At 40.5% G+C, this 13,170-nt stretch overlaps 1 protein-coding gene across 1 annotated transcript in view; it reads left to right on the forward strand.

Moving 5' to 3' along the window:
• The window catches only part of ano1a (anoctamin 1, calcium activated chloride channel a), a 109,020-nt gene that overhangs the window by 68,499 nt on the left and 27,351 nt on the right, over window positions 1-13,170 (forward strand). Inside the window, exon 14 of the mRNA XM_070963705.1 lies at window positions 1,602-1,673. Coding sequence (XP_070819806.1) covers window positions 1,602-1,673 — 72 coding nt within the window. The remainder of the gene's footprint in view (window positions 1-1,601; window positions 1,674-13,170) is intronic.

Genomic DNA, 13,170 nt, shown 5'->3' on the forward strand with positions numbered 1-13,170 from the left:
ATATGTGCGTCACTTTGGATAAAAGCATCTGCCAAATGACTAATTGTATTGTACTACTCAGTCTTGTTTTCCAGTCAGGTTCCTCTGTATACAGCATAAATGCTGTATGCATACAGCATTCTTGGCATACTGCAGATTGTTTTTCTGTTGTTGATATATGGGTACAAAAACACTTCTGACTGCATATCGCATGGACAGAAAATCTTAATATCATTTTCCACCATGAAAGGATTGTTTGACAACAGTACAGATTAGACATGCCTCATCATGAAGCTTTATATATCAAATTCCTGGATTTAGGAAGGTAATCACTGATTTATGGAGCAATGTGAGATTTTGCGTAACATGCATGGTTGCTAAATTACCCAGTGAAATTAATATCAGTTTCTGTATGTCCACTATAGTCTTATATTCAGGGATAGGTTTGTGTACCCTGAAATGCAATGAAGACTTGAGGTCGGAGGTTGCTGTTAGCTGAGTTGTTAGCCTAGATATCCAAAACCCTGGGCAAACATATTTGCAAAGAAAATGTACATAATGTAAACAGGTTAACTGGACGTAACATTGATATAAACTGGTAAATGGATAAGGTGCAAATCCAAACTATATATGGATTGCTACAGAGGTGCAGATACAGGTTTACAGTTGTGATAATAGATATCAACTGGTGGATGGTAATGAGCCAATCCAAAATATATACAGTGTGAAGATATGAATGCTAAGGATTATAGATATCTAAGAGAAAGTACCATATAACAATATATGTACAATATCAATCTGAGGAAGAAATTTCTGTGGTTCATTCAAAGGTGATGATTATGCCCATGATATTACAGAATTATTGACCTATGTTGTCCATAAATCAGAGACAGTGACTGTTAAGTACAGACGGGCAATAATCCAGAGGAAGACAGGAAGATTTAAATTAAAAAAAAAAAAAAACAGAGCAAGCAGAGCTAAAATAGAGGTTGGAGGCATCACAGCACCCCATGTCTTTGTTGTCCATCTCTCTGCCTGAGGTTGATGAGTTGGAAAGTTTGACTGCCTCAGAAAGACAGCATTTCTTGTGGTGTTCTGGGATGCATTACTGTTTATTACTACATTAACTAATGTTAATTAATGTACCCTTTTAGTAAAGTATAACCATTAATGGTTTACAGACTGGACACAGAGATATGGCCTTGATATTGACATTAATATTGGTCTTGTTATCTATTTCAGCAACAAGCATGTTTCTCAAAACAATGTTTTTTAAAGGTTGAAATTCATGGTTTGATTATAGACCATACTTGAAATATTTGAATATGACAAGCTCTTACACATAGTATCGATCCTAACATTAAACTACTGGTTGTTTATTGTGTCCCCCACTTGATCCTTTCATGGTGGGTTGATCAATTTCTCTGTTTTCTTGCACATAGTTCTTTGCTTGAATTTAAACACAACATTTTGCAAAACTTTATGCAAATAGGCTTTATTTTCTGTCTCCATTCTGAAATTCCATATGGATATTTTCTCATGTTTATTGTTTTGCACACTGATGACTTACCAACATACAGTGGTATCAGGTACTGTAACGTCTAATCTAATTTCTCTTCCAGGACCACAACCGAGCAGAGTATGAGTTCCGGGTCATGCAAAAGACAATGAGACAGGAACATTCAACCCCAAAGGTATGGCTTATTTAGTAGAAGGTTTAGCAGTGTGTTAAAATCATACTTGCAAAGTTAGATAAGTAGTTAAGAAGTTAATTAGTTGACTTACATTGTGTATTGATTAATCTAAATCTGCAGAGTAACTAGTAAGTTACTAGTGAAGCTGTCAAATCAATGTGGTGGAATAAAAACTGCAATATTTATCTGAAATGTAATAGAGTAGAAGTTGAAATAAAATGAGATGGAACTACTCATGTACAAGTATCTCAAAATCGCACTTAAAGGTCCCATATTATGAAAAACTCACTTTTTCTGGGATTTGGAATGTTATTTTGGGTCTTTGGTGCTGCCACACGCATACAAACTGTGAAATAAGGCCGTCCATGCTTTTTTGAGTAAGATATGGATTTCTGAAAATACCCTGCCTGCAGTTTCCAGATGAGCTGGTCAAATTCAGCGCATACAATGGCGTCATTGGCCGGCACATTTGAATAACTGTTGGAGTGTGTTAACCACTTCGAGACGTACTGTTTCTCCAACCTTGCTCAGTACAAGGCAATGTTAGCCAGAGACTTTAATGACTTTAATGAAAACAAACTTAAATCACATCCGCTGCGGGATGGCTTAGACAAAGACAGCGCGACATGGTTGCCTATAAACAATTCAAAAACAACATACACCCAGTTCAGACATCAGTCCCATTAAAGACTGATTTCCACCCCATAAGTCCAAGTCCAAAGAAAAGAACAAAAAAACTCCACTGAAAGAGGCAGGTGAGTGATGAGTGCCGTAGCTCTGATCAGTAAAAAAAAACTATGCTATCTCACCAGACATGTCCCATTGTAATCCAGGTCCCATTTATGATGATGTAGAGGCCAAATTCACACCCCCCCAAAAAACAATCCATACCTTGGTTAGAGTCCTTAAACCAAGGAAAGTTAGATGATTTCCTATCTTGTTTTTTGTATTTATTTTAATTTTCCTTAAACTTGAAAGTTTTAATTTTGGGCTGAATTGGACATCTAAAGACATATTTTATGGACAAATATTTAAAAGTTGTGGATGACCCTTGGGACCTCTGATATTTCACGGATACACTCTGCTCTGGCCTACCAACAGAAAAAGCCTGCTGGCAGCTAAAGCTAACTAGCACCAAGATGCCTCCTTTCTCCACAGATGACCTCTACAAACTTCTGCAGCAGGTTGCAGTGTTGGAAGCTAAAGTTCAGCGTCTGGAAATAAATGCATAAGTGAATGGACCTTGTGGAAATGACAGCACTTTGCCGCTGACTCAAAACAGTGGACTGGAGAATGCTAACATCCAGCTAATTAGCTCTGATACAGCTCCCACGAAAACTAAAGGGCTGTGTACCGGGTAATAAATCTGCCAGTATTAGTCCTCCCTGGAATGCTCTCAGGGCAAAGCCCAAGAGTAAATCAGCTGATATGGGGAGACGTCCAACAGGTAGAACACAGCGCCCAGAGATCTGTGATGCGACAGGCTGACCTGCGTTATCATCCTCTTCAACACCTATGCAGAGTAAAACACAGCTGTGGATAAAAGCTAAAGGGAAGATGAGCAACAAAGCTCCAAAACCAGCTAGTGTGCAGTTACAAAATTGGTTTGCTCCACTGCTGCAGGACCTTGGATCTCCAACTGAAAACCTTGATAACTTCTCGGACTCACAGAGAAGGGTAAGGCCTGACATGAAGTCAGAAGCTAGAAAGCTACTGACTGGTCCTGAGACTCTGGTTGTTGGTGATTCTGCTATTAAAGATGTGGGAAGAATGTACAGCAGAAACACAAAAGTGTTATGCTTTCCTGATGATACAGTCTCCAACATGACCGACAGAATCCTCAGTATTGTTGCAGAAATTCCAACTCTGAAATACCTTGTCCTGCACACAGGGGCCAATGATATTGCGAAACGACCATCTCAAGTGCTCAAACGAGATTTAGGTAAACTGCTAAATGCAGTGAGCTCTCTGAATGTTGCAGTCTTCTTCAGTGGGCCCTTACCACCAGTCAGAGGAGGAGAGAGATTCAGCAGATTGTTGGCAGAAAACATATGGCTTTCAACTGCATGTGATATCCACTCAGTGCTTTTTATTGACAATTTTAACTTTTTCTGGGACCGCAGACATTTTTTCAAAGGAGAAAAAAAACTTTTTGCCTCCAACCTATCTTTCTTCCTGCGTAACACTGTTCCCTCTCCCAAGGACAAGAGACAAGAGGAATCCAAACAAAAGCAGCAAACACCAAAACATGAAGGAGAACCAACTCTCCCCCCGCCTGTGTGCTCTAACCATTAGGATGCCAGAGCAAAAAAGGGGATGCCTCTTGTCCTCCACCAGGGGCCACTGCTCATGAAGATTCACCAACTCCAACCACTAAAACTCCACCTAGGTCACCATCTCCAACCACTAAAACTCTACCTAGGTCACCATCTCCAACTGCCCAAACTCCATCTAGCTCATTATCTTCACTGGGCATCCCATCACCCTCCTCCCCCCTGCTGGAGTTTACTGACCAAATGAACAAACCTGTCAGCGCTGGCATCAGGCTTACTCCTCGCCCATCTGGGATCCTGTCCCCCCAAATTCCACCCTGCCCCCTACGACCACCCTGTCCCCCTCCACCATCACAGCGCCGACGGGCACCACCACCACTCCCTCCACGGCTTGATCTGAACCTACTCCAGTCCCCTTGTAAGAGCCCAGCACAGCCACCTATTTGTGTTAGTAACTGATGTGTTCTGGGTCCAGCTTTTAAGGCAAATGTTATGCCTGACTTTTCCAAGGAAAAGCCAGGGCCCATTTTGCTGGAAGCTTCATTGATTCATGTCTCAATAGGTAGGAGGAGAAGATCGGCCCATCTCTCCAGAAACATCACATCATCAAATTTAACGTATTCCATGTCAGCCACAGTATGTTCTAAAACATGGGGATGTTAGCTCTTTTAAATGTTCTTTGGCAGACAAATCATTCTTAATCAATGACTTTATCATCAAGCACAAGCTTGATTTTATGTTTTTAACTGAAACTTGGTTAGGACAAGATAACGGCGCAGCATTTCTCAATGAGTCAGCCCTTCCGAATTTCAGTTTCTTAAGTGAAGTAAGAATGCATAAGAGAGGAGGCGGAGTCGCCATTTTGTTTAATGATAGCATTCAATTCAAGAGAGTCTCTTATGGTCAGTTTGAATCTTTTGAATATGTTGCCATTCAATCAAAGTCTCCCTCCTCAACAATGCATGTTGCGTGTAATGTGACGAATAAAGGATTCTTAACTTAACTCCCTGTCGATCAGTCTTCGTAACCATCTACAAACCCCAAAAATACAATGCAAAGTTTTCTGATGAGTTTGCCAATCTACTGTCTGTTGTTTGTATTATGTTGTGTTAGTGGGTGACTTCAACATTCATGTTGATAATCTCAAAGATGGATGTGCTAAAGAACTTTTAAACATTCTGGATCATTTTGGATCATCTCAACACGTAACACATTCAACACAAAACAAAGGGCATATATTAGACTTGTTTATCTCCAAAGGGCTTAGTATCTCTGAGGATGTTGCTTTTTCTGATCATTACTGTGTGTCATTTTTTGCCCACACCTGCTATTCTTAACAAAAGTGGACCAGAAGTAATCAAAAATGTTATATTAATGATAACACCTGTGCAGTGTTCACTCAGTCTTTTACACTATCACCAATACTGCCCTCAGCGTCAACTGATGACCTTGTAAATAGTTTCAGTTCCAAAGTTATGACGATTATTGACTCCATCGCCCCGATTAAGACCAAAGTTTTGTCAGGAAGGAAAAAGGCACCTTGGAGAAACACCACACTGGTCAAAGTCCAGAAAATAGTCTGCAGACAGGCAGAGCGCAGGTGGCGAAAAACCAAACTCCAGTTTCATTATGAGAATTACAAAAACAGTCTCCACACCTATAACCATGAACTAAGGAAGGCAAGGCAAGCATTCTTCTCAGAGATTATCAACAGAAACCGTAATAATGCCTGCACTGTTTTCTGATGTGGATAGACTGACAAACCCCACAGCATCAGTCCCTCCTGAACTGTTATCCAACAAGTCATGCAATGATTTTGCAGCCTTTTTTACAGATAAAATTTCAAGGATGAGACAAACAGTGCGCAGCCTCAGCTCAGGCAAAATGCTAAGTCCATCTGGGCCTTCTTGTTCTCCAGTTAATCTAGCACATTTTAACCTTCTAGATCATACAAGACTGACAGAAACTGTATCACAGTTAAAATTCACAACATCCTGCCTTGATACAAACTTTTTAAAAATGTTTTTCATTGCATAGCTCCAGATGTGTTGCAGATAATAAATAATTCTCTTCAGTCCGGTCAGTTTCCCCAGGCCTTGAAAACTGCAGTAATAAAACCTCTCCTAAAAAAAACTAATCTGGATGCTTCAGTAATAAGTAACTACAGGACAATATCAAATCTTCCCTTTCTGAGAAAAATTATTGAAAGTGTTGTTTTTCAACAAACGCATGCTTTCATGAAGCAGAACAATCTTTTTAATGCATTTTAGTCTGGATTTCGTCCGCACCACAGCACTGAGACTGTACTTATCAAAGTTTTAAATGACATACATCTGAATAATGATGCTTCCAAAACCTCAGTCTGAGTATTATTAGATCTCAGTGCTGCCTTTGATACAGTGGATCATGACATACTTCTTGACAGACTGGAAAATGGGTGGGACTTACTGGCACTGTACTACACTGGTTCAAATCCTATTTAAGATAGAGACTACTTTGTGTCAATTGGTGAGCATGTGTCTGAACGAAAAAAGATGATGTGTGGTGGTGCCACAAGGGTCCATTCTTGGACCACTTCTTTTCAATATCTACATGTTGCCCCTAGCTCAGATTATGGAGCATCATAATATTTCTTATCATACTTATGCAGATGATACACAACTTTATATTTCTGTGTCATCACATGACTACAGTCCCTTACTTTCACTGAATGAGTGTTTTCATCAAATCAATGAGTGGATGTGCCAGAATTTTCTTCAGCTTAATGCAGATAAGACAAAAGTGATTGTATTTGGCCCCAAAAATGAAAGGTCAAAGATCAGTGCTCACCTTAACTCCATGTCACTGACAACAACAGATAAAGCCAGAAATCTTGGTGTAATTATTGATTCTGTGCTGAATTTTAGCAACCATTTAAAGCTCATTACCAAATCAGCCTACTACCACCTGAAAAATATAACCAGAATTAAAGGGTGTCATGGAAGACATGGAAGAACTTGTTCATGCATTCATTTTCAGTAGGTTGGACTATTGCAATGGAGTCTTTACTGGCCTAAACAAAAAAACAATTAGGCAACTACAGCTGATCCAAAATGCTGCTGCACAAGTCCCGACAAACACCAGAAAAATGGACCATATCACACCAGTCCTCAGATCACTACATTGGCTTCCTGTGAGTCAAAGAATAGACTTTGACATCTTACTGTTGGTCTACAAAGCATTAAATGGTCTAGGACCAAAATATATTCTAGATTTATTCAATTCAATTCAATTCAATTTTATTTGTATAGCGCCAAATCACAACAGAAGTTGTCTCAGGACACTTTCCATATAGAGCTAGTACAGACCAAGCTCTTTTATCTACAAAGAAACCAACAATTCCCCCATGAGCAAGCATTTATCAACTCCATATGAAGTATCCAGACCTCTCAGGTCATCAGGGACAGGTCTATTGTGTGTTCTCAGAATCAGAAGTGAAGCAGCTTTCAGTTATTATGCTCCTCCTCCTGTGGAACATTCTCCCTGCACACCTGAGGTCTGCACCAACTGTCAGCTCATTTAAATCAGGGTTGAAAACATTATTATTTGCTACAGCTTTTACTTAAAGTAAATATATTTGCTCAATGATTTTAATCATTCTAAATGCTAAATTATTTTCTTTTACTGGCTTCTGTTTTTAATTTTCCTTTAAATGTATTTTACTTTTATTTTTCTATTCTCTTCTAATTTCTTTTTCTTTCTTTCTCTCTTTCTTTGAAATGTATGATTTTAATGTATTTGTATGCTTCTGTAAAGCACTTTGAATTGTTTGGTGTTGAATTGTGCTATACAAATATATTTGCCTTGCCTTGCCTTGCCTTGCCTTGCCTTGCCTTGCCTTGCCTTGCCTTGCCTCCCACACTGCTGACCTCCAAACGCCGACGTAGCCCCTTCTCTCTTTCCTCTCTGTCTGTCTCTCCTGACCAATGTCACTTCCTGTCATTAATACCTCAGAAGCACTCATAAAATAAAATAAACAAATAACAACAAAAAGTCAATTTTACAGTCCCTTGTATCCATGCTGCAGCAATACGGCCACTGATAATATTCACTGCTTTCACATAAAAAAGGCAATATGACAATCAGAAAAAAAATACAAACATTTACATTCTTAACCATCCCAAAATACCTACACTGGTCACTTCCAACTTTGCGTGGAATACCTGCAGATGAGGGACATGTAAGTATCCAAATAATTAGCTGTGTGTTTCTTTTGTAGATTAGCGTGAATTCTTGCATGTTGTAGCATGTTTTGCCATTGAGAATGATGTAAGGCTAGCTTCTAGTTACTTCTAGGAAGACATTTTTTGACTAACCATTCAGAAGTGTCCCCCTGAATACTCTGAGTCTGAAGTTCTGCAGGAGCCTCCCCTCCTTCAGCAGGCATGTCCAAACTATTCCACAAAGGGCCGTGTGGCTGCAGGTTTATCCTCCAACCAATCAAGAGGATGCAGTCTGACCAATCAGCTGTCTGAAGACTGAGATCAGCTGATGAAATGAGTCAAGTCTGGTGTGCTGCTGTTTGGTTGGAAAGAAAACCTTCAGCCACTCGGCCCTTTGTGGAATCGTTTGGACATGCCTGTTCTTCAGGATCCAATGCAGGTTAGAACATGTACGATTGAACTACTGAAGAACTAGGTCTCTTCATTGCCACCATGTCTGCTACTTTCACACGGGCAGTTTATGTGTGAGGCGTTGGCAAATGAGCAGCAGCTCAGTTGTATGTAATGGGCAGCAGTTCATTTGCATTCAAAGCTACAGATGCCAGAAACAGCACATTTTGAAAATGACTGAAAAAGAGGGAAATGGAGGTTGGCAAGAATCTTTTCCTAAAAGCTATTTCCAGCAAACAGCTTCAAAAACAAGTTTTCTGGAACTCATAGACAAATGTTAACTTGTTGAAAAAGCTTTATAGTATGGGACCTTTAAGAACAGAATGTGAGTAAGTTTACTTGGTTACATTCCACCACTGGATATCAATTGATTTCAGTGTACTTTGGAAATCACCTTACAGAGACAAAAAATTTGCTAAAAAATAGTACAGTAAATACTGAGTCACCATTATTGCTGAATTTTCTTTGTTGCATAGTTTTCTGATAATCTAATTCAGAATAGGAACAGTAAACAAACTGTTGTGAAATGGATAATGTGACTTTGGTCACATCTTCCTCAGAGGAAATTGATGTTAAAGGTGCCATGTGGAGTTATCATGTAAACAAACCTTATGTCTTCATTCATTGATACTCACAAAATGCTTTATGTGTATCCTTGTGGTCCAACAAACGTGTATTGTCTTCCTCATGAAACATTTGCAGGGCAGATTTTTTTGAACATTTTGGAACCTGTATTGTTTACATACATGTTTACTTCCTGCCAGAACTTTTTTACCCGGCCTTTGGCAGTATTGCAGTATGGCACATTATTACCACCTGTAGTTCAGAAGAAGAGTGGAATAGACAGACAGTATCCTCTTCCTATTCTTCACTTGATTTTGTTTCTAAAGACTCTCCGGTCATTGTCTGACTGTCCATCCACCACAGTCCAGATGAGAGAGGATCTGAGTTGTTAAAAATATTCATCCACTCTGGAAACTCAAAGCAAGAAGCTTATGGTCTCTATGAATGAAGCAAAGAAGTTCCAAAAGGCTGTGGAAAGAAACAAAGCCTAATGGTGTAAGGCAGCACATTCACTGTAATGATTGATGTATTGCAAACAGCAGCAACAGCACTCAGTGTTCAGCTAATTTCATTACAGTACAGTGCAGTATGCCTGCCGAGACTAAAGCCTCTTAATCTCCGCAGGGGGGCATTGATGTGTGTTTTGGTCTGTTGTTATGATATGGTTATGGTTACGCAGACGGGGGTAAAGGAAAAATATGAATTTTCTGGAAACAATAATAAAGAAAGATCACTCCAGGTACACAGGAGACTAGTGATATGGAGGTCCAGTGAGCAGCTGGTGAGGCATGAGATACAGCTCTGTGCTGGGGCACAAGGAGCACCAGTGGTGTAAGTACTTGCATAGGGGGGCACATGGCGGTGGAGGCACAGTGCTGGAGAACAATACAGACAGACACACTGGAGAACATAAGGGAGAGACACAGGTGGTTACACACTGTGGTGAACACGAGGCTAACACACTAACAAAAGACATAGAATTCTTAAACACTAGCGAGTGGCCAGTTGCTATTAGTGCCAGTTGTGATGGAGCAAGCTCCCAAACCACCTGGTGAGTTGTGCCCAGCCTCTGCTGAAGGACATACAGGAAACCAAGCCCCACATATCTCCACAGAAACAAGGAAAGCACAGGAATATTCCAAAAACACTTCATTCTGGTATGTCTGGTATGGTATTTGAAGTGGATTTTTTTTACACTCACACAATGATGGGGCCATTGTATCGCTTTCTTGGTAGGGCTGACTGCAGACTGGCAGCATATGGCAGCAGAGGAAACACCAAAAGTTGACTTAATTGAAAGACCGTGGGGCATAGAAGTTATCCTTCTCTTTCTTGAAGAAGCTGTGTAATCCCTATATTCTTTCTGCAAGGTAAGACCACTGGTTGCACAGGGTCCAAATGTGTTTGGTGAACACCGAACCGACTGTTACTTACTGGGTTGGGGAAATATTGCTTAGGCTACTTAAAATACAAAGATTTGATATGGAATAGGACAAATCCAGTAGCAACTTGACATTGCAGTGCAAAATGCTATGGAATGGGACATGTTAATTCTTGTATCCTGTGCCACAGGTCATTGTAAAGATCTTGACTGACAGCGGGCCTCTCTGACAAGAGCACTAGGAGTTCATGTGGGGTCATAATGCCATGGCTTCAGGGTTTTGACCTGACCTCAAATGTGTCCGTGTGGCCATTAATGAGTGGGGCGACTCAGTCCAGACTGATGAGCAAGGGTTCTCTATCAAGGATGTATTGTGTTTAGTGAAAACAAACCAGTCTGTTCTTGTTCAGTGAGTTGGGGGACTGTTGCCTAGGCTAGTTAAAGGGAATGGGACACCTCCTGTTGCAATTTAACGCTGCAGTGGAAAGACGCTATGGATTGAGGCACGTAGATTCTTGTATCCTTGGTGATGTCATGTTGCATTCTAGAAATTCCCCCTGACATCCAGTGGTTCTCTTCCAATGGGAAACCAGAATTTGTATTCAAACTAAATCTCGCACTCAGGTGAGATGCACAAAGCTTGACTTGGTCTTCACGCTGTTTCATAGTTTCAGGGTTTTGTTTTTTACATGTAGGCCTGCCTTTGTTCACCCACGTGGTGAGGTCCCAACAGCATCAACTTGAATTATCTTGGCTATATTTATCCATTTAGACATTTAGAGAAAACCCCCTTTTCATGCAGAGTTTTAACTTATGCCATCAGGGAGGAGGTTCCGGTTTGGTGCTCTGGGATCCAGGACCTGTATTCACAAAACATCCTAAGGCTAAAAGTAGCTGTTAGTGACGTCATTCTTAGAAAAATCTTAGAATTCCTCCAATTCTAAGATTTTTCTTAGAATTTTTTCTTCCAAATCAAATCGCTTTTTATAAGGACGCCAGCAATCACAGGAATTGCTGACAGCCGAGTCTGCGTCCACCATTTATATCAAATACATTAAGTAGTAAAATTACCAGCATGGACAGTAAACATAACAATAAGCAAATCAACATTAAAGGCACGTGACATTCAAACATTGTGAAGCTGTGTCACAATTAATTTAATTTTGCTGAGTTTCATTACTAGGAGCATGGAGCGCATTTTTTCTTTTCTTTTTTGTCTTTTTCCCTTTTTGCAAGAACCAATCACAGCTTTTAGAAGACTGTGTCATACCTAGCAATGGGGTCAACCACACCAACTCACTAAGATAAAAGTTTTTGAACCCTCCTCGCTCAGAGTTGCTCTCAGACACTTCCTGAATCACTCTTAAGCTAAGATTCCTTGCTAGGAATTTTAAGGCTAAGTTAAGAATCCTAAGGTGAGATCTGTTAAGAGCAGGGAAGACGACTTTTAAGCAGCTGAGGAGTTCCCTAAGCAGAGGACAAAATGGCGGACGGAAGAGGCAGGAGAGATATTCTCCAAACACTGGATGACAGTGAATTAATGAAACGCTACAGATTGGATCATGCAGGAGTCATGTTTGTGGTTGATCTCATTAGAGATGCACTTACTTCTCCAACCCAATGCCACAGTGCAATACCACCCGAAATGAAAGTCATCACAACACTGAGGTATTTGGCAACAGTGAAAATGCAACAATGCAGCAGTGATGACTTGGTGCTGTCACAACCCCCCATCAGCAGGGTCATCAACCAAACACTGACAGCATTATCACAGCCTCATATTGTGACACAATTTGTTTCATTTCTGCTGGATGCCCGCGTTTTACAAGCTCACATAAGGGCATTTATGGACATTGCAGGATTCCCCGGTGTTGTGGGTGTAATCGATGGGACGTCTGTCTAAATAATTGCACCGTCAGAAGATGAAGCCGTCTTCGTGAACAGGAAAAGATTTCACAGCATCAATGTTCAACTTGTTTTCAATGCTGACTATAAGATTTCGGACATTGTTGCTAAATGGCCAGGCTCAACACATGATGCCAGAATGCTCTCTGAGAGTGGCCTCAGACAGCTTTTGGAGGGACATGTGCCAGCCAATTGTCACTTGTTAGGGGACAGTGGCTACCCATGCAAACTATGGCTCCTAACGCCTTACCTCCAGCCACACCAAGGGCCACAACTAAACTACAACAGATAACCCAAACAATATAGAATTATGCATGGAAATAAAATGTTAACAGCATGTTGGAGTATCATAGTAGTTTAAATATTTCCCTCAAATAATGTACATTTTGATTATGTCTGTATTAACTTGTAGGGCCCATAAGACAACAAGGGCAGTAGTGGAGTGTGGCATTGGCCAACTGAAGAGGCGCTTTCATGTTCTCCACGGAGAGGTGCGGCTGACCCCTGATAAAGCCTGCGAAGTCATCATAGCCTGTGCAATACTACACAACATTTGCAAGGCTAGACAGATTGCAGAACCTCTTGAGGGTGATGGTGGTGAAGAAAATATTTACTTTCCACAGGGGAACTTGGCCCAAAGTGGACTGCCTTACAGAGCCCACTTTACAAATTTACATTGCAGGCAAGTTACAATATATGTAATTTGAAAACTTGTGACTGCA

Source organism: Chaetodon trifascialis, chromosome 1, assembly GCF_039877785.1.
Source record: "Chaetodon trifascialis isolate fChaTrf1 chromosome 1, fChaTrf1.hap1, whole genome shotgun sequence".
NCBI lineage: Eukaryota > Metazoa > Chordata > Actinopteri > Chaetodontiformes > Chaetodontidae > Chaetodon > Chaetodon trifascialis.